Source organism: Oncorhynchus mykiss, chromosome 5 (assembly GCF_013265735.2).
Source record: "Oncorhynchus mykiss isolate Arlee chromosome 5, USDA_OmykA_1.1, whole genome shotgun sequence".
Taxonomy (NCBI): Eukaryota; Metazoa; Chordata; class Actinopteri; order Salmoniformes; family Salmonidae; genus Oncorhynchus; species Oncorhynchus mykiss.
The window spans coordinates 73,203,950-73,227,115 of record NC_048569.1 but is presented as its reverse complement, the minus strand read 5'-3'; the positions used below and the strand labels follow the sequence as shown (position 1 = coordinate 73,227,115).

At 42.3% G+C, this 23,166-nt stretch overlaps 1 protein-coding gene across 1 annotated transcript; it reads left to right on the top strand.

The window, feature by feature from the left end:
- The first annotated feature begins 8,957 nt into the window (after nt 1-8,957).
- LOC100135942 (sodium-dependent phosphate transport protein 2B) lies at nt 8,958-19,256 on the top strand. The gene is made up of 13 exons (XM_021604256.2): nt 8,958-9,009; nt 9,920-9,969; nt 10,079-10,213; nt 11,826-11,954; nt 12,301-12,444; nt 12,818-12,929; nt 13,088-13,283; nt 15,232-15,327; nt 16,119-16,239; nt 16,911-17,078; nt 17,589-17,705; nt 17,877-18,001; nt 18,120-19,256. Exons 2-13 carry the CDS (start codon nt 9,924-9,926, stop codon nt 18,669-18,671), a joined length of 1,941 nt encoding a protein of 646 aa, XP_021459931.2. The 5' UTR covers nt 8,958-9,009; nt 9,920-9,923; the 3' UTR covers nt 18,672-19,256.
- Nucleotides 19,257-23,166: the final 3,910 nt, after the last annotated feature.

Here is a 23,166-nt window from a genome sequence, read left to right as displayed (position 1 = left end):
TAATCTAGTTAAAAAATAACTGACACTTCTCCGTGGCGGAGATCTTTGTGGGCTATACTCAGCCTTGTCTCAGGATGGTAAGTTGGTGGTTGAAGATATCTCTCTAGTGGTGTGGGGGCTGTGCTTTGGCAAAGTGGGTGGGGTTATATCCTTCCTGTTTGGCCCTGTCCGGGGGTGTCATCGGATGGGGCCACAGTGTCTCCTGACCCCTCCTGTCTCAGCCTCCAGTATTTATGCTGCAGTAGTTTATGTGCCGTGGGGCTAGGGTCAGTTTGTTATATCTGGAGAACTTCTACTGTCCTATTCGGTGTCCTGTGTGAATTTAAGTGTGCTCTCTCTAATTCTCTCTTTCTCTCTTTCTTTCTCTCTCTCGGAGGACCTGAGCCCTAGGACCATGCCTCAGGACTACCTGACATGATGACTCCTTGCTGTCCCCAGTCCACCTGGCCGTGCTGCTGCTCCAGTTTCAACTGTTCTGCCTCATTATTTTTGGACCATGCTGGTCATTTATGAACATTTGAACATCTTGGCCATGTTCTGTTATAATCTCCACCCGGCACAGCCAGAAGAGAACTGGCCACCCCACATAGCCTGGTTCCTCTCTAGGTTTCGTCCTAGGTTTTGGCCTTTCTAGGGAGTTTTTCCTAGCCACCGTGCTTCTACACCTTCATTGCTTGCTGTTTGGGGTTTTAGGCTGGGTTTCTGTACAGCACTTTGAGATATCAGCTGATGTACGAAGGGCTATATAAATACATTTGATTTGATTTGATTTGACTTATTAGGCCTATCTGGTTATTATTCCACACACCGGAGCAAACCTTATTATCCACTGGGTTTGCTGCAGGCAGAAAATCCTAAGAAATGCACAAGCTGTCACACAAGCTGTCACCAATCAATCATTCAATATTTGGTTGTGCTTGAGTGTTTGGTGGGGGGAGTGGTCGCCTAAGCCAGGGGAGGCGTAGCTCTATGAAATGTAATCGCACAAAGCTTATTATTTGGCAGGGAATACTATTTGTAGATCAATGTTTCTACACCTCACTTTGCTCAAGGTGATCCTCTCCAACAGACACAATCCCTGATCATCAGAGGTTATAAAAATAGGCTCATTAGGACAGTTAAAGGGGAGAGACTATGAATCCAGACAGAATCAGATTATCACTTGAAAAAAGAGTGTGTCAATACCCCACTGGGACGTTATTTGCAGATGACAACAATATATTCTGTAAAATGTATAATTTAGCATTAGATTATACATGGAAAAACAGACTACACAGCAAATGAGGCTGGTGAAGGGAGCTATAGGAGGACGGGCTCATTGACATGGCTGGAATGGAATCAATGGAACGGTATCAAACATATGGTATCAAACATATGGTGTCAAACATATGGTATCAAACATATGGAAACCACATCATTCCATGAATTCCATTCCAGCCATTACAATTAGCTTGTCCTCCTATAGCTCGTCCCACCAGCCTCCTCTGATACAGAGGACACATTATGCTGTCTAGGAAGAATGCTTCTACCCAAGACAGTTTAGATAGCTGACAGGTCATGCCGTGGAGGATATAGCGAAACAGTCTCATCTTTACATAACAAGACAACATCAATAAACAAAATATTTCACAACATATTCTTTGTCTGTTCTTAAAATATAGGTATGATTGGCATTTTTATATCAGAAAATGTAGAGGGGGAAATGTAGACTATTTTCAGACAGTGGTGATTTTAGCATGTAAATCTTGGTGGGCCAAACAAACAAATGTAGGATGCCTGACAGCAAAGCAACAACACAACACTAAACAATACATTCATTGCACCATAACGGTGACAAACGGTGCCCACAAACTGTTTGGGTCTACATAAAGATGTCCCAACAGCAGTCCCAACACTTTACCACTGCTACACCTGGCTTTCAGCGGAGCCTTGTCTGGCAGCAAACTGGGTCTACATAAAGATGTCCCAACAGCAGTCCCAACACTTTACCACTGCTACACCTGGCTTTCAGCGGAGCCTTGTCTGGCAGCAAACTGTTTGGGTCTACATAAAGATGTCCCAACAGCAGGGTGCCAACAGCAGTCCCAACGCCTTACCGCTGCTACACCTGGCTTTCAGCGGAGCCTTGTCTGGCAGCAAACTGTTTGGGTCTACATAAAGATGTCCCAACAGCAGGGTGCCAACAGCAGTCCCAACACTTTACCACTGCTACACCTGGCTTTCAGCGGAGCCTTGTCTGGCAGCAAACTGTTAGGTTCTACATAAAGATGTCCCAACAGCAGGGTGCCAACAGCAGTCCCAACACTTTACCACTGCTACACCTGGCTTTCAGCGGAGCCTTGTCTGGCAGCAAACTGTTAGGGTCTACATAAAGATGTCCCAACAGCAGGGTGCCAACAGCAGTCCCAACACTTTACCACTGCTACACCTGACTATCAGCGGAGCCTTGTCTGGCAGCAAACTGTTTGGGTCTACATAAAGATGTCCCAACAGCAGGGTGCCAACAGCAGTCCCAACGCCTTACCGCTGCTACAGTTTATTCCGCCTCATTTACTGCCTTTAAAAAAAACGCTGATATGGCTGACTTGCTTAAACAAATGTGGTTTCTACTGACAATTGAGATGTACAAACTATGGCATAAGGGGACGACAAGCGGATAAGAGGCAATCCGTAATTTTGATTAAGACATTAATGAGCGAGAGACGACGGACGTAGTCAATATAACTATTTGTTCAGCACTTTTGAAATGTACAGCGACAGAATTGAGAACATTGGCCTTTCTTACATATAAACAGACAATGAAAGTTCTTACAATATTCGATGATTACATTTCTCTAAAACAGATTATAGGCAAACAAGCCCACACCGGCCACGAACGATGTGCTTACAATACAACAGCTAATGAATAAGTTAAATATTTATTTTGATATTGGCCTTAAGTTAGGCTGCTGATGAGAATAATTGTCGACAAACATTTCATTTGAAATCAATCCACATTGTTGCCAATTTATTTTGGACTAAATGGATAATTATATTAGATGAGGATGGTATGCACACGTGACAATTAATTCACACTTGCTGTGAGGAGGTGCTATATAGGGCTCTAGAGGTCGGATGACCGAAATGCTCTGTTGGAAAAAATGACCAAAACGCCCAGCCCTACCCATTGTTACATCTACAACTGCCACACCCTCTACTGCTCATCCTGTGTCTCCCTAACCTGCCACCTCTCCCCCAGTACTCTCTCCCTGTGTGTGTGTGTGGGGGGGGGGGGCAGAGACAGGTGTGCTGGAGGCAGAGCAGATCCCCACCAGCTGCAACCTGTTCCATAATCAAGACCTCTACAAATACTTAGCCCTGCCACTTCCATACTGCCAGATCGTAAAATCTGCTCATTCTGCGTTTTTAGCTGTTTGTTCTTGCATAGATCCTGTTTTCGTGTTATGCCTGATGTCCCTTGCCTGATGCTGTTTTCCTCTCAGCTACAGTTCTGTCCGCTCTAACTTTGGTCCCTGTCTCCAGTCCCACGTCTTGTCAGTCCTGCTATCCTGTCGCGGACCCCCCACTTTACTGCTTCCTTGGATTCCTCTCCGTACCTGCTTACCTAGCCCCAACTCCCCTCACTCCGGCCTTAGCCTCAGCATCTGGCTCCCTGCAACCCGCCCAAGCTTTTCCTGGCCTGCACACCATCTCCCCACTGTTTTTCAATAAATACCTTGGTTACCTTATCCCAGTCTCCTCGTCTGAGTTCTCTTGGGTTCAGCTGCTCTGCTCCGCGTAACACTCATAACACTAATCACGCTTAATAGAAGATGAACTATATAGCCTACCAGGGGCAATAATAGATCACACCCGTATCTGTTTTTATTATTGTATTGCAGTAGTAGTAGTAATCTGTGAGTCAGTGATTACGCTCATGTGATAAGCTGATTAATGTCGTTCTCATCAGTGGGCAATGGGCATCTCTCTATGCTATCATGATGTGAACTTTAGTTATTGTCATAGCCACTGTATGATGTCATGGGACTGCAGATGAGACACGTTTGATGCAATGTTTGTTGTACATGATCCCCGTCAAAAAATTTAACGATTTTGAGGTAAATATTGCAATTGATATGGCCAAGCAATAAATATTGTATTACTTTTGAAGCCAGGGGCACACATGGAGGCCTACATCAAATCAAAGTGAATTGTTCATGTACACAGATTGCAGATGTGATTGCAGGTGCAGCGAAATGCTTGTGTTTCTAGCTCCAACAGTCCTGTAATAATACCTCGCAATACAAAACAATAAGCACAATATTAAAAAAGTAAAAAGAAAGCAATGAAGAAATATCAGAACGAGCAATGTCAGAGTCCGGATTTTATATACAGTGCCTTGCGAAAGTATTCGGCCCCCTTGAACTTTGCGACCTTTTGCCACATTACAGGCTTCAAACATAGATATAAAACTGTATTTTTTTTGTGAAGAATCAACAACAAGTGGGACACAATCATGAAGTGGAACGACATTTATTGGATATTTCAAACTTTTTAACAAATCAAAAACTGAAAAATTGGGCGTGCAAAATTATTCTTGTTATCAGTATAAAAGACACCTGTCCACAACCTCAAACAGTCACACTACAAACTCCACTATGGCCAAGACCAAAGAGCTGTCAAAGGACACCAGAAACAACATTGTAGACCTGCACCAGGCTGGGAAGACTGAATCTGCAATAGGTAAGCAGCTTGGTTTGAAGAAATCAACTGTGGGAGCAATTATTAGGAAATGGAAGCCATACAAGACCACTGATAATCTCCCTCGATCTGGAGCTCCACGAAAGAGCTCACCCCGTGGGGTCAAAATGATCACAAGAATGGTGAGCAAAAATCCCAGAACCACACGGGGGGACCTAGTGAATGACCTGCAGAGAGCTGGGACCAAAGTTACAAAGCCTACCATCAGTAACACACTACGCAGCCAGGGACTCAAATCCTGCAGTGCCAGACGTGTCCCCCTGCTTAAGCCAGTACAAGTCCAGGCCCGTCTGAAGTTTGCTAGAGAGCATTTGGATGATCCAGAAGAAGATTGGGAGAATGTCATATGGTCAGATGAAACCAAAATATTACTTTTTGGTAAAAACTCAACTCGTCGTGTTTGGAGGACAAAGAATGCTGAGTTGCATCCAAATAACACCATACCTCCTGTGAAGCATGGGGGTGGAAACATCATGCTTTGGGGCTGTTTTTCTGCAAAGGGACCAGGACGACTGATCCGTGTAAAGGAAAGAATGAATGGGGCCATGTATCGGGAGATTTTGAGTGAAAACCTCCTTCCATCAGCAAGGGTATTGAAGATGAAACGTGGCTGGGTCTTTTAGCATGACGATGATCCCAAACACACCGCCCGGGCAACGAAGGAGTGGCTTCGTAAGAAGCATTTCAAGGCCCTGGAGTGGCCTAGCCAGTCTCCAGATCTCAACCCCATAGAAAATCTTTGGAGGGAGTTGAAAGTCCGTGTTGCCCAGCAACAGCCCCAAAACATCACTGCTCTAGAGGAGATCTGCATGGAGGAATGGGCCAAAATACCAGCAACAGTGTGTGAAAACCTTGTGAAGACTTACAGAAAACGTTTGACCTCTGTCATTGCCAACAAAGGGTATATAACAAAGTATTGGGATAAACTTTTGTTATTGACCAAATACTTATTTTCCACCATAATTTGCAAATAAATTCATTAAAAATCCTACAATGTGATTTTCTGGATTTTTTTTCTCATGTTGTCTGTCATAGTTGAAGTGTACCTATGATGAAAATTACAGGCCTCTCTCATCTTTTTAAGTGGAAGAACTTGCACAATTGGTGGCTGACTAAATACTTTTTTTGCCCCACTGTATATACACATACAGTATATACTGTAAACACAATACCCCATAATGATAAAGCGAAAACAGGTTTTTGGAATTGTTTGCAAATGTATATAAAATGAAAAACAGAAATACCTTAAGTATTCAGACCCTTTGCTATGAGACTCGAAATTGAGCTCAGGTGCATCCTGTTTCCATTGATCCTCCTTGAGATGTTTCTACAACTTGATAAGAGTCCACCTGTGGTAAATTCAACTGATTGGACATGATTTGGAAAGGCACACACCTGTCTATATAAGGTCCCATAAAACCAAGCCATGAGTTCGAAGGAATTGTCCGTAGAGCTCCGAGACAGGATTGTGTCGAGGCACAGATCTGGGGAAGGGTACCAAGAACACAGTGGCCTCCATCATTCTTAAATGGAAGAAGTTTGGAACCACCAAGACTCTTTCTAGAGCTGGCCGCCTGGCCAAACTGAGCAATCGGGGGAGAAGGGCCTTGGTCAGGAGGTGACCAAGAACCCGATGGTCACTCTGACAGAGCTACAGAGTTCCTCTGTGGAGATGGGAGAAACTTCCAGAAGGACAACCATCTCTGCAGTACTCCACCAATCAGGCCTTAATGGTAGAGTGGCCAGACAGAAGCCACTCCTCAGTAAAAGGCACATGACAGCCTGCTTGGAGTTTTCCAAAAGGCACATAAAGGACTCTCAGACCATGAGAAACAAGATTCTCTGGTCTGATGAAACCAATATTGAACTCTTTGGCCTGAATGCCATGCGTCAAGTCTGGAGGAAACCTGGCACCATCCCTAAGGTGAAGCATAGTGGTGGCAGCATTATATTGTGGGGATGTTTTTAAGTGGCATGGACTGTGAGACTAGTCAGGATCCAGGGAAAAATGAAAGGAGCAGAGTACAGAGAGATCCTTGATGAAAACCTGCCCCAGAGCGCTCAGGACCTCAGACTGGGATGAAGTTTCACCTTCCAACAGGACAATTACCCTAAGCACACAGCCAAGACAACACAGGAGTCTCTGAATGCCCTTGAGTGGCCCAGCCAGAGCCCAGACTTGAACCCGATCGAACATATCTGGAAAGACCTGACAAAAGCTTTGCGATGCTCCGCATCCAACCTGACAGTTTGAGAGGTTCTGCTGAGAAGAATGGGAGAAACTCCTCAAATTCAGGTGTTCCAGGCTTGTAGCGTCATACCCAAGAAGACTTAAGGCTTTAATCGCTGTTAAAGGTGTTTCAACAAAGTACTGAGTAAAGGGTCTGAATACTTATGTAAATGTATATTTTGTATAAATTGTATACATTTCTAAAAATCTGTTTTTGCTTTGTAATTATGGGGTATTGTGTGTAGATTGATGAGGGAATAAGGCTATAATGTGACAAAATGTGGAAAAAGTCTGAATGCTTTCCGAATGCGCTGTATATAATGGTGTGTATAGACTGTATGGGCAGTATATGAATGGAAAATGTGTTTACAGCAGCATTTATATAGGATGAGCCTTGACTAGAATATGGTATATAGATATAAAACAGTATGTAAAGTAAACATGATTAAAGTGACCACTGTTCAATGACTTTATGTGCATAGGGCTAAGCAGTCTCTAAGGTGCAGGGTAGCGTACAGGGTGGTAGCTGGCTAGTAACAGTGGCTAAGGTTCAGGGCAGGGTACTGGGCGGAGGCCGGCTAGTGGTTACTGTTTAACAGTCTGATGGGCTAGAGATAGAAGCTGTTCGTCAGTCTCTCGGTCCCAGCTTTAATGCACGTGTACTGTCTCCTCCTTAGATGGTAGTGGGGTGAACAGGCCGTGGCTCGGGTGGCTGAGGTTCTTGATGCAGGTCTACAATTTTGTTTCTGGTGTCCTTTGACAGCTCTTTGGTCTTGGCCATAGTGGAGTTTGTAGTGTGACTGTTTGAGGTTGTGGACAGGTGTCTTTTATACTGATAACAAGTTCAAACAGGTGCCATTAATACAGGTAACGAGTGGAGGACAGAGGAGCCTCTTAAAGAAGAAGTTACAGGTCTGTGAGAGCCAGAAATCCTGCTTGTTTGTAGGTGACCAAATACTTATTTTCCACCATCATTTGCAAATGTATTCATTAAAAATCCTACAATGTGATTTTCTGGATATTTTTTTATCATTTTGTCTGTCATAGTTGAAGTATGATGAAAATTACAGGCCTCTCTCATCTTTTTAAGTGGAAGAACTTGCACAGTTGGTGGCTGACTAAATACGTTTTTGCCCCACTGTAGATCTTAAACATTTTTTACCCACAACATACTTAACTTTTTTTTTTGTTCTCTACAATATTTGCCAAAGAATTTGGCTTAACCTACAAATGCCACCACAAGCCACCACCAGAGAGCATGTTTTCTCCACTCAGAAGATAAATGCATTTCACACAAATGCAAACTGAGCCGGCCAGGACAACCTAAAAACATGCCACTTTCATACAGCTCAAATCGAAAGCGACTTTTTTGTGGCAGGTTCTAGGGAAATTTACGCAGCAGGTTAAGATAATTAACGTAGCAGGTTAATAAGATAATTAACGTAGCAGTTCAGGATAATTAGGTTAAGGTCAGGAAAAGGGGTAGGGTTAGCAATAATCTAGATGGTCTAAACCTGTTTAAAGTCTTAATTAAATTTGGAAGACAAAACTTCTATAAATCTGTTATTTGAATACCCTATTCTCAATCAAAGTGTGATAAATATTCACAAACTGGCCTTTTAGATATTTGAAAATGTGGCAATACATTACATCCATGTTGAAATCATCAAGGTTATTTGGTTACGCCTAGTTCATTTGCTACTTTTCTTTTCGCCATATTCTGAGATTGACTGCTACTATCATCCCGCAAAAAAAAATAAAAAAGTTTATGACAGGCATTAGCCTACTTTCTACCTAGTGCCAACAAAGTTGTAAAAACCCATGCCAGAGTAGTAATATTCCATCATACACTAATCATTTGATGTTGCCTGGTCTACATTCACTGCAGATGCTCTGGTAAGATCACTCACTCACTGTCAGAGCGCCCCTTTTGCCACGGACTTTGAACAGTCAGGGTCCAGCGTGTTTTGTGCTTTATAAGCAGCTTGCGGTATCCAGGTAGCTCAGGTGAAGGACTCCTGCAAAAGCCTCCACTGCAGGTGTGTATTACCACTCTTCATACTGCAATACATCATACATTACAAACAAGACTCATTCAGGTAATATCACAACAAAATAAAACTACAACAAACAAACAAGGATATGTTAGGAATTGTTACCTATAGTTGTATTTGCTTATAACCTCTAAATTATTATTATTATTATTATTCTTTTTGGCATGCAGCTACACACAATGTGTAGCCAATGACTGGTCGAGCTTGTTTTCAGGAGTGCTACTTTCTGCTGTTTAACCTCGCTTTCTTTTTTTTGTCAAATGTTGCAAAGATAACGATGATATAACTATTATTGTTATTATTAGAATAATAGGTATTCATTGTATTAGTTATAGCCTAGTAATAGGCATAGTATGCCTCTGTTGTACACAATTTTTGTTTGAGATAACTCATTTTGAACCTTGGAAAATCTGAGCTTAGAGAGCTTTTCTGATTCAACTTTTTTTTAATGGTTTCTTGAGGATTGTAGGCCCCTAGCATACAGTCATATTTGTATTTCTCTGTGGACTTTATCAATGTGGATGTGAAAAAGCAACATCACCATGAGTTATTCCCATGGAATAAGTTTCCATAATTTAAAGGAGAAATTCTCATATTTGGTAACATCTTGTGACAGGCACAAGATTGCTTGGCTATGCGTTGGAGGATACAAAAATATAAAATATTTAGGAACTATCAAATAGAGGTGTCTCAATATAAAAGGACTGTGTATTTGTTTCCTCTGAGAGAGAAAAATATTTAAAAATTGAACCGTTACTGGCTTTTCACATTTAAATGTTTTTCTTTCCAAATTGATTTATTCAAGTCAAAACTGTTTAGCCTTACTCCAATATACCTTGAGGTTTGCTACATGATCTTCATGGTTTACCGCAAAGTAAGTTATTTTTTCCTATAGGGCAATGCCTCTTCATCCAGAATTTAGAGATACTCCGTCTCCCACTCTTGGTATGTACAGTAGGCTACGCTTTACTATCTATGAAGTCCATACCTCACCACCAGGCAGCATCACCACACACAGAGGCAACCTCCACTCACAATTATCCTAATCTCACAGATGATGATGGTAAGGCACCTAAAGACTCAGTCGTCCTGCCGGCATATTCTACCATGGACCTGGTGGACAAGGACCCGGATGAGGATGACCCCTGGAACCTCCCTGAACTGCAGGACACTGGACTCAAGTGGTCAGGTGAGATAGAGTGTGGTTGCATCTGAAATTGTTCCTCATTCCCAACAAAGTGCACAGCTTTTGACCACTGGGTGCTCAATACAGTGCCTTGCAAAAGTATTCATCCCCCTTGGCAATTTTCCTATTTTGTTGCATTACAACCTGTAATTTACATTGATTTTTATTTGGATTTCATGTAATGGCCATACACAAAATAGTCCAAATTGGTGAAGAGAAATGAAAAAAAATTACTTGTTTAAAAAAAATCTAAGAAATACAAAACGGAAAAGTGGTATATGCATATGTATTCACCCCCTTTGTCATGAAGCCCCTAAATAAGATCTGGTGCAACCAATTACCTCCAGAAGTCACATAATTAGTTAAAGTCCACCTGTGTGCAATCTGTGTCACATGATCTGTCACATGATCTCAGTATATATACACCTGTTCTAAAAGGTCCCAGAGTCTTCCACACCACTAATCAAGCGGCACCACCAAGCAAGTGACACAATGAAGCCCAAGGAGCTCTCCAAACAGATCAGGGTCAAAGTTGTGGAGAAGTACAGATCAGGGTTGTGTTATAAAAAAATATCAGAAACTTTGAACTTCCCAAGGAGCACCATTAAATTCATTATAAAAAAAATGAAAGAATATGGTACCACAACAAACCTGCCAAGAGAGGGTCGCCCACCAAATCTCCTGGAACAGGCAAGGAGTTCATTAATCAGAGGCAACAAAGAGACCAAAGATAACCCTGAAGGAGCTGCAAAGTTCCACAGCTGAGATTGGAGAATCTGTCCATAGGACCACTTTAAGCTGTACACTCCACAGAGCTGGGCTTTACCGAAGAGTAGCCAGAAAGCCATTGCTTAAAGAAAAAAATAAGCGAACACGTTTGGTGTTCGCCAAAAGGCATGTGGGAGACTCCCCAAACATATGGAAGGAGGTACTCTCGTCAGATGGCCATCCTGGAAAACGCTATGTCTGGCACAAACCCAACACCTCTCATCACCCTGAGAACTGCATCCCGACAGTGAAGCATGGTGGTGGCAGCATCATGCTGCGGGGATGTTTTTCATCGGCAGGAACTGGGAAACTGGTCAAAATTGAAAGAATGATGGATGGTGCTAAATACAGGGAAATTATTGAGGGGAACCTGTTTCAGTCTTCTAGAGATTTGAGATTGGGGCGAAGGTTCACCTTCCAGCAGGATGGTGAACCACCATCCCAATGACACTAAGCATACTGCTAAAGCAACACTTGAGTGGCTTAAGGGGAAACATTTAACTTTCTTGAAATGGCCTAGTCAAAGCCCAGACCTCAATCCAATTGAGAATCTGTGGCATGACTTAAAGATTTCTGTACACCAGCGGAACCCATCCATATGCACACTCTAGTTTTTTATTTTTTTGTCTTATTTCTTGTTTGTTTCACAATAAAAAAATACTGTGCATCTTCAAAGTGGTAGGCATGCTGTATATCAAATGATACAACCCCCCCAAAAAATGCATTTTAATTCCAGGTTGTAAGGCAACAAAACAGGAAAAATGCCAATCACTGGGATGAAAATCAATGTTGAAGTGAGAACCTGTGTGACTACACCAACAAAAATTCAGTCTCTCTTTGGAAACAGAGTTGGATGCCAAAGGGAAGGTTATGCGGGTTCTGACTTCCATCGTCAAGTTTATTCTGCTGGTTGGATTTCTCTACATGTTTGTCTGCTCTCTGGACGTCCTGAGCTCTGCTTTCCAGCTAGTTGGAGGTAACATTAAACCCGCTCTCTCTCTCTGTCAGTGTAGACAAAATTAATTCAACCCAACCCAATCATATAATATACAGTCATAATCAAATTAAAGTAATTAAAAGTGAATCTTTGTTGTCAACCAGATCCTGATAAGGGACCCATTGTCCATACTTATGTTTTAGCTCTGCTCATTTAATGATACTCTCATACTTTCATGTTGATGACATTACACAATATTATTCACAATTACAACTGTCCTCTTATTCTGTTTCTAAATATCATAAAATTGGCTGTTTATGGATATCAAAGCATTTATGGGATGTTTTCATGATGAATTTGGCTGTGTGTCACTGTGTATCCATAGGTAAGGCAGCCGGGGACATCTTCCAGGACAATGCGGTGCTGTCCAACCCTGTGGCTGGCCTGGTGATTGGAGTGCTGGTCACAGTGTTAGTCCAGAGTTCTAGCACGTCCTCCTCTATTGTGGTCAGCATGGTGTCTTCTGGATGTGAGTATACACACACATACAAGTACACATGGGACACATACACACATGCACACATAGACATTCACGCATGTACAGGATGCACATACACACAAACAGATAGCCTGGCGGTTAAGAGTGTTAGGCCAGTAACCCAAAGGTTGCTAGTTTGAATCCCCAAGCCAACTAGGTGAAAAATCTGTATGTGTCCTTGTGCAAGGCACTAAACACAAATTGCTCCTATAAGTTGCTCTGGATGAAAGCATCTGCTAAAATGTAAACAAACACATTTGCACTCACTCATACATACACATCTGTATACATAACTACATAACTACATCAAAGCCAAGTGATTATTGTCTCATATAAACCTAAAGTGATTGTATCGTCATTGAAGTGCTGGAGGTCCAGTCTGCCGTGCCTGTCATTATGGGAGCCAACATTGGAACCTCTGTCACCAACACTATCGTGGCGATGATGCAGGCAGGAGACAGAAATGAGTTCCGCAGGTACATCTGACTGGATCACTTTCTAAGCAGCCTAAATTGATAGAAGTTTACTTCACCATTTTGGACTATAAAAAATAATTCCAATTTGTTGCTTGGTAACAAGCAGAATTGTATCATGCTGGATAGTGAGATGTCGATCCTGGTGTTATTTTGTCCAGGGCGTTTGCTGGTGCCACGGTGCATGACTTCTTTAACTGGCTGTCTGTGCTGATCCTGCTACCGCTGGAGGCAGCCACTGGTGTCCTGTATAAACTCACCAAGATTGTCATCGACTCCTTTAACATCCAGGGGGGTGACAATGCCCCTGACCTGCTAAACGTCATCACTGACCCCCTCACCAGTGCCATCATAGAGGTAGGAGCAGCATTTTACCATCATGAAGCATCTTGTTGATCACAATATAAAATGCTATTCTGGATGATGTCATCTGGTGTACATCATGGGATTTTAACTAACTATGAGCAAGCAAAGGATAGGACTTTTGCTCCTGCCCAGACATTGCAGACATCAACCAATGGTTGCGTGCTACGTCATCGACTGTGTCATCGACTGACAGATTGCTTCAACATAGGTGGTCCTGTGTGGCTCATTCGGTAGAGCATGGCGCTTACAACAGCAAATATTGTCGGTTTGATTCCCGCTGGGGCCACCCATATCTAAAATGTATGCATGCATGATTGTAAGTTGCTATGGAAAAAAGTGTCTGCTAAATGGCATTTATTATTATCACGAGTGTCCCTAATGCACCTAACAATATATAAACAATTTAAAACAGAAATCTAGTTTTTTTTATTTACATAAGTATTCAGACCCTTTGCTATGAGACTCGAAATTGAGCTCAGGTGCATTCTGTTTCCATTGATCATCCTTGAGATGTTTCTACAACTTCATTGGAGTCCAGCTGTGGTAAATTCAATAGATTGTACATGATTTGGAAAGGCACACACCTGTCTATATAAGGTCCCACAGTTGACAGTGCATGTCAGAGCAAAAACCAAGCAATGAGGTCGAAGGAATTGTCCGTAAAGCTCAGAGACAGGAAAGTGTCGAGGCACAGCTCTAGGATACCAAAACATTTCTGCAGTATTGAAGGTCCCCAAGAACACAGTGGCCTCCATCATTCTTAAATGGAAGAAGTTTGGAACCCCCAAGACTCTTCCTAGAGCTGTCCGCCTGGCCAAACTGAGAAATCGGGGGAGAAGGGCCTTGGTCAGAGAGTTGACCATGAACCCGATGGTCACTCAGAGTTCCTCTGTGGAGATGGGAGAAACTTCCAGAAAGACAACCATCTCTGCAGCTTTCCACCAATCAGGCCTTTATAGTAGAGTGGCCAGGCAGAAGCCACTCCTCAGTAAAAGGCACATGACAGTCCACTTGGAGTTTGCCAAAAGGCACCTAAAGACTGTCAGACCATGAAAATCAAGATGTTCTGGTCTGATGAAACCAATATTGAACTCTTTGGCCTGAATGCCAACCGTCACTTCTAGAGGAAACCTGGCACCATCCCTACGGTGGTGGCAGCATAATGCTGTGGGGATGTTTTTCAGTGGCAGGGACTGGGAGACTAGTCAGGATTGAGGGAAATTTGAATGGAGCAAAGTACAGAGAGATCCTTGATGAAAACCTGCTCCAAAGCGCTGAGGACCTCAGACTGGGGCGAAGGTTCACCATCCAACAGGACAACGAGCCTAAGCACACAGCCAAGACATCGCAGGAGTGGCTTCGGGACAAGTCTCTGAATATCCAGTCAGAGCCAGGACTTGAACCCAATCGAACATCTCTGAAGAGACCTGAAAATAGTTGTGCAGTAACGCTCCCCACCCATCCTAACAGAGCTTGAGAGGATCTGCAGAGAATAATGGGAGAAACTCCCCAAATATAGTTATGCCAAGCTTGTAGCGTCATACCCAAGAAGACTCAAGGCTGTAATCACTATCAAAGGTGCTTGAATAAAGTACTGAGTAAAGGGTCTGAATACTTATGTAGATAGATGTTATATTTCATTTTTTTTTTTTTTTGATAAATCAGCAAAAATCCTGTTTTTGCTTCATTATTAGGGGGTATTGTGTGTAGATTGATGAGGAAATATTTTTTTTAATACATTTTAGAATAAGACTGTAATGTAACAAAATGTGTAAAAAGTCAAGGGGTCTGAGTACTTTCCAAAGGCTAGCAAGACACCTATACAACCCTGAAACATATTTGAAACATCAGCTTAATGTTACATTTGAGTTGATAGAGAACTTTAGTAGGCCATAATAAAATTATATACAACTGAACAGAAGCCTTTCTTTTCCTCTAGCTGGATAAAACGGTCATCAGTGACATTGCCACGGGTGACCCAGCGGCCAGAAACAAGAGTCTGATCAAAATCTGGTGCAAAACAGAGAATATCACGGTAATTCACGGAATTATTAATCAGACAGTCAAACAGTGGGTTATTATCGACCAAGTTTGTGATGATTGATGATGAAGACTTTTCCAACAGTAAGAAAACAAGATAAATCTGTAGTATAGCTGGGAGTGTTATCTCTTAAGCCCTCTGTCGCAGGGTTAATGTTTGACAGCTTTTAGCTTGGCCAGAGTGATTCTACTTATAAGGACCAGTGCTTTATTGCCACTATATCATGATGAAGGTGGAATTTTCTTAAAGGCCCAGTGCAGTCAAAAACGTGATTTCCTGTGTTTTTTGTGAAATTGTGAAAATTATTATAATGCCCTTTTAATGTGTGCGCTGTTAGAAAAGACCGCCTGAAATGTCAGCCTATTTTGGTGTCAGCCTGTTTTGGCATGCCTTGTGACATCACCAGGTGGTAAATCAGTTAATAGACCAATAAGAGAGTTCCAAACCTCTCTGAGAAAAACAGTACATTTTCAGTTTTCCCCTCCCAACTCAGACCACTCTCAGACAGTCCTATCAAAATTCCAGCTTGAATTAGCTCTTTGCGAATAAGCTATTTTTGTTTCTTTTTGACCATTTGATTGGTAAACAATTACAGTAAAGTACTTAACTGTCACTCAGAAAGGATTTGATATTGAGGTAAAAACGGCTGTGTTGGACCTTTAATAAAATGCCCTTTCTTTACTAGTCAATGTGGATGTTATTGTTTCCATAGGTTTTGATTACAATGATTATGCACTGTGCATTTTATCTGTATTGGCGAAAAAACTTGTATTATTATTTTTTAGACTCTTTTAAATATAACAGTTCCCTCAGCTGCCAACTGCACAATCGGCGTCCCCTGTTGGGTGGAAGGCAACAAGACATGGACGCAGATAAATGTTACTGAGACGATCAATCTAGAGAGATGTAAGTACAGAACAATCACTGTGCCCATGATCCCACAAAAGGCCTATACAGAGCAATTTGGATTACCTGATACGCTCAGCCAAACATCTGTGAAACCAGAGAACAACCCCCCCACCACCATCACCACCACCACCTGTCACAAGGACAATGACTTCCATTCAGTCGATTTAGTGACTCATCACATACCCTCCTCTCACCTCTTTTACCTGCTCAAATACCCTCCCCTCACCCCCTCTACCCGCTTAAAAGTCCCATTCATTCTGGCCAGCTGAAGCACCTGAGTGGCCCAAGGCCGATCGACGGGCCAGCACTCCACACAGCCAAACAAAATTAATACCTGTATGCTTGGAAAATCAGCCAATCAAAATAAGGGAAAGGGTCATCACTCATTTTGGCTTGGATCAGATCCAGTTGTAAAGTAACCCATTACTTTGGGTCACCAGACATGTCAGGGCTAAGTGTAGAAGCTATGGGGAAAAAAACATGTTGACTGTTGAAGTAACATTCTTCCTTCCTATCCTTTCCATCAAATCAGTGGAAGTCCTATCAGGACAGAAAAATTATCTTATCACTAATCTCAACAAACTAATTACCTTCTCTCTAATCTTTCAGTTTTATCCCACCCTTGTCTCAGGTATATATTTAATAACATTTGGTATCTTCCCATGCAGGTAACCATATCTTTGCCTATGCTAACCTGCCTGACCTGGCTGTGGGCCTCATCCTGCTGGCCCTGTCCCTGCTCATCCTCTGTACCTGCCTCATCCTCATCGTCAAGCTGCTCAACTCCATGCTCAAGGGACAGGTGGCCGTGGTCATCAAAAAGGTGCTCAACACAGGTGAGAAGACATTGGCTATCTTCCCAATCTACTCAGAACGCTGTTTGATAACACAGGATTAGCCATTCTGCAGATTGAAGGTCACATCAGGTGCTCTGGTCCTGTTACATGACTATCCTGTGATTCTTATGGTCATTTAGATGTTCATGTTGAAAGTAATCCTAAAATTCACTTTGATGTTTATGTTGAAAGTAATCCTAAAATTCACTTTGATGTTGAAGGGGTCATAATACAGTCAAAGTGATCTTAAGGTTATGGTCTCCAAGCTTTTTAACTTTTATTTAACTAGGCAAGTCAGTTAAGAACAAATTATTGTTTACAAGAACGGCCTACCCCGGCAAAATCCTAACCCGGATGACGCTGTGCCAATTGTGCGCCGCCCTATGGGACACCCAATCACGGCCGGTTGTGATACAGCCTGGAATCGAACCAGGGTCTGTGAGATGCAGTGCCTTAGACCGCTGCGCCACTCGGGAGCCCATGCCAACCTGTTCTGTCTTGTCTGTTCAGACTTCCCCTTCCCCTTCGGCTGGGTCACTGGTTACATTGCCATCCTGGTCGGAGCAGGAATGACCTTCATCGTTCAGAGCAGCTCTGTCTTCACCTCTGCAATCACGCCCCTTGTTGGTGAGTAGTTAGGCATATTTGTTTAGCGTCTATCTATCCATTTACCTTTAGCTGGCTCCTATGGCATCCAAACCTACTGGTACACTCAAGTATTCTTTCAGTATCATGTAACCCTGCCTGTATTATTTTTCTCTGGCCAATGTCTTATTCCTTCTCTCTATCGTCCAACAGGTATTGGTGTTATTAGCCTTGAGAGAGCCTATCCCCTGACATTGGGCTCTAATATCGGCACAACTACCACTGCTATTCTTGCTGCTATGGCTGCTCCCGGGGAAACCCTGGCCAACTCACTGCAGGTTTGTTGTAGTAATCATTTATTTTTATGGCGGTGTCATATTGCTCTCTGTCCACTCTGTCTCTCTATACATCAGTGTTATTGAAGTCTCACTCACCCTGTTTGCATCTCCTCTGCAGATTGCACTGTGCCATTTCTTCTTCAACATAGCGGGGATCCTGCTGTGGTATCCTATCCCCTTCACTCGGATCCCCATCCGCTTGGCCAGAGCCCTGGGGAACCGCACAGCCAACTACCGCTGGTTCGCAGCGATCTACCTCTTGCTCTGCTTCTTCCTCATGCCCCTAACCATCCTGGGGCTCTCCCTGGCCGGCTGGCAGGCCCTGGTGGGGGTGGCTGTGCCCATCGTTGTCCTGGCCATCTTCATCATCATCGTCAACCTGATGCAGACGCGTTGTCCTCGGTACCTGCCCAGCAGGCTCCGGAACTGGGACTTCTTGCCCCGCCCCCTGCACTCCATGGCCCCCTGGGATGGAGTGATTATGTCTGGCATGGCCTTCTGCGGCACCCGCTGCTGCTGCTGCTGTAAGTGCTGCCAGAAGACTGAGGATGAAGAGAAGGGTGGTAAGGAGAGGAAGAAGAGTCAAGAGATGTATGATAACCCAGCCCTAACCAGAGACAATGAGCCACTAGAAGCTCCCAAGGAAACTGTGAAAGCTACACAGCTCTGACACAGTTATGAATTCACTGTAACACATCTGTAAGACATATATAACCAATTTGTAACATATATGTAATCCTCCACATTTGCTCAGGCTTTATGGAGTTAACCGGTCTCTGTTTAGGTGATACTGTATCATGAAGTGGTGAAGGCCTGAACACAGCAACTGTACTTCTTGTAGGAGAACATCACCATATATAGCTAAAACCACTCCATGGAATCATACAGACTCATTATGTACATCCGTCATACATTTTTGATCATGTTTATTGAATGTATCATTTCAACTTTCATGATAAAATAGAATGGGATAAACATGCAATTTGAAAAAATGTTTTTATTAATGCATCACTTACTATTTAAAAATGTTTTACCTTTTGATATTTGTAAATAATACAAATTGTTAGTTGTAAACAGAATGTTGTGATATATTTCCAATTAGTGTAATGTTCCTATTTGATCATTTACTGTATTGCATTGTGTATTGTATCATGACTGACTGTCATTTTACATTCTGTCGGACTGAATACATGTTGGTATTTGTTTTATATGGGTTTCACAGTATTGTCTCTCATCAATAAATATTAGAAACCAATGCATCAGTTTGTGTCACGCTTATAGGTAAACAACTTAAATGTTATTTGCATGGCTGAGCTGGTATTATGATATATTTGATGTTGTAGATTTCAAAATGCCTGGTCATGTGGTTGATAATGCATAACTGTAAGCTAATGGGTACAGTAGACTGGTTACCCCGGGTGAGTTGTGCTCCAATGCTGTAGCTGGTTTTTGGGAGGTTGAATCAGTGTGTACTACTGATAGTAGTAAGTGAAATGTATCAGATGTGCCTTTGGACAGTAGCTATCTGGGCAGAACCTTTCCCTGGTCAGGAGTGAAGGCCAACATCCTGCTGGCCCATAGAGACCAGCAGGTACACTGTGCGCACGCTGCATCACCTCCTGCCACGCATTTGCCTGTCCTGCCCTATAGTTCACCTGGGAGACCACCCCTGCTCAAGCCAAGGTGCACTTCATGAGTAGAACTCTGAATACGGTGATAGTACTTTATAGTTAACTACAGTGTCTAAATCAATTGGCACAAATGGCAGCAAATCAGAAAACCAAATACAAGGTGATCATTGCTATGATTTCTCAAATATTGATTCATACATTACCAATTCAATCTATTCTTTCAGACTGAGTAATGTTATAGTACAGTGCCTTGCGAAAGTATTCGACCCCCTTGAACTTTGCGACCTTTTGCCACATTTCAGGCTTCAAACATAAAGATATAAAACTGTATTTTTTTGTGAAGAATCAACAACAAGTGGGACACAATCATGGAGTGGAATGACACTGCAGAGTGGCTAATCCTGTGTTATCAACTTTTTTAACAAATCAAAAACTGAAAAATTGGGCGTGCAAAATTATTCAGCCCCTGTACTTTCAGTGCAGCAAACTCTCTCCAGAAGTTCAGTGAGGATCTCTGAATGATCCAATGTTGACCTAAATGACTAATGATAATAAATACAATCCACCTGTGTGTAATCAAGTCTCCGTATAAATGCACCTGCACTGTGATAGTCTCAGAGGTCCATTAAAAGCGCAGAGAGCATCATGAAGAACAAGGAACACACCAGGCAGGTCCGAGATACTGTTGTGAAGTTTAAAGCCGGATTTGGATACAAAAATATTTCCCAAGCTTTAAACATCCCAAGGAGCACTGTGCAAGCGATAATATTGCAATGGAAGGAGTATCAGACCACTGCAAATCTACCAAGACCTGGCCGTCCCTCTAAACTTTCAGCTCATACAAGGAGAAGACTGATCAGAGATGCAGCCAAGAGGCCCATGATCACTCTGGATGAACTGCAGAGATCTACAGCTGAGGTGGGAGACTCTGTCCATAGGACAACAATCAGTCGTATATTGCACAAATCTGGCCTTTATGGAAGAGTGGCAAGAAGAAAGCCATTTCTTAAAGATATCCATAAAAAGTGTTGTTTAAAGTTTGCCACAAGACACCTGGGAGACACACCAAACATGTGGAAGAAGGTGCTCTGGTCAGATGAAACCAAAATTAAACTTTTTGGCAACAATGCAAAACGTTATGTTTGGCGTAAAAGCAACACAGCTCATCACCCTGAACACACCATCCCCACTGTCAAACATGGGGGTGGCAGCATCATGGTTTGGGCCTGCTTTTCTTCAGCAGGGACAGGGAAGATGGTTAAAATTGATGGGAAGATGGATGGAGCCAAATACAGGACCATTCTGGAAGAGACCTGAGACTGGGACGGAGATTTGTCTTCCAACAAGACAATGATCCAAAACATAAAGCTAAATCTACAATGGAATGGTTCAAAAATAAACATATCCAGGTGTTAGAATGGCCAAGTCAAAGTCCAGACCTGAATCCAATTGAGAATCTGTGGAAAGAACTGAAAACTGCTGTTCACAAATGCTCTCCATCCAACCTCACTGAGCTCGAGCTGTATTGCAAGGAGGAATGGGAAAAAATTTCAGTCTCTCGATGTGCAAAACTGATAGAGACATACCCCAAGCGACTTACAGCTGTAATCGCAGCAAAAGGTGGCGCTACAAAGTATTAACTTAAGGGGGCTGAATAATTTTGCACGCCCAATTTTTCAGTTTTTGATTTGTTAAAAAAGTTTGAAATATCCAATAAATGTCGTTCCACTTCATGATTGTGTCCCACTTGTTGTTGATTCTTCACAAAAAAATACAGTTTTATATCTTTATGTTTGAAGCCTGAAATGTGGCAAAAGGTCGCAAAGTTCAAGGGGGCCGAATACTTTCACAAGGCACTGTAATTAAAGAAAATATGCAGGTAGAGAAAGTTCTGGAACTGGTGATAACCTTGGATAGATAGTTGAATACTCAGCTGTTTCAAATAAATGTTGGTCTTTATTTTCTGAAAGGACAGTTTATAGACTATGGTATAATGCATGGCTGAGACCACGCATCAACTCAATATCTGTATGTCCTGGATGTTGCCAAAGTCAAAAAGTCTCCATGAAAAAAAACAACCCATAAATGATTATAAAGGTTGCCCTTGGGAAACATTTCTATTAAATGAGTTTGACTAAACAGAACAGTATTGCAAAGTACAACGTGACAGCAGTTAAACTGTCACATTTATTACATTTTGGCCACAGTGTTTGTTGTTGCCAAGATTCAAGGTAATATCACTCGTCATATAATGATTAAATAACTGCATATTAATGAGAGAGAAAGAGAGAGCCCTCCAACAGTTGCAGTTTATGCTGTAAATAACAGCTGATCAAGAAAATACTAGAAAAGATGCTGCTGTTTAGCTCCTCGAACTTTCCCAACCTATTATGAAATCCATAGCTCAGATACAGAGTAACAGTTCTACCATCCCATAATACGAAATCCTTATCTGAAGTACTGTATCTACATGAAGACGGGGCTTAGTGTGTTTCACAGAATACAATCATATCTCACTCATTGACCCACATACTGAGAACAGACAGTTCATTGCATGAATAAAATGCAGACTTAAACCCTGGGCAAGGGTCTAGGAATGCTGCACACACTGCACATACTCTTGCGGACCCACCATATTTACTCTGGGTAACACATCATAGTTACAGTTGAAGTCGGAAGTTTACATACACTTAGGTTGGAGTCATTAAAACTTTTTCAACCACTCCACACATTTCTTGTTAACAAACTATAGTTTTGGCAAGTCATTTTCCAATAATTATTTACAGACAGATTATTTTACTTATAGTTCACTGTATCACAATTCCAGTGGGTCAGAAGTTTACATACACTAAGTTGAATGTGCCTTTAAACAGCTTGGACATTTTCAGAAAATGATGTCATGGCTTTAAAAGATTCTGAAAGGCTAATTGACATCATTTGAGTCAATTGGAGGTGTACCTGTGGATGTATTTCAAGGCCTACCTTCAAACTCAGTGCCTCTTTGACATCATGGGAAAATCAAAAGAAATCAGCAAAAAATTGTAGACCTCCACAAGTCTGGTTCATCCTTGGGAGCAAGGAAGGAGACGTGTTCTGTCTCCTAAAGATGAACGTACTTTGGTGAGAAAAGTGCAAATCAATCCCAGAACAACAGCAAAGGACCTTGTGAAGTTGTTGGAGGGAACAGGTACAAAAGTATCTATATCCACAGTAAAACGAGTCCTATATCGACATAACCTGAAAGGCCGTTCAGCAAGGAAGAAGCAACTGTTCCAAAACCACCATAAAAAAGACAAGACTACGCTTTGCAACTGCACATAGGAACAAAGATTGTACTTTTTGGAGAAATGTCCTCTGGTCTGATGAAACATAAATAGAACTGTTTGGCCATAATGACCATCATTATGTTTGGAGGAAAAAGGTGGACGCATGCAAGCCGAAGAACACCCTCCCAACTGTGAAGCCCGGGGGTGGCAGCATCATGTTGTGGGGGTGCTTTGCTGCAGGAGGGACTGGGGCACTTCACAAAATAGA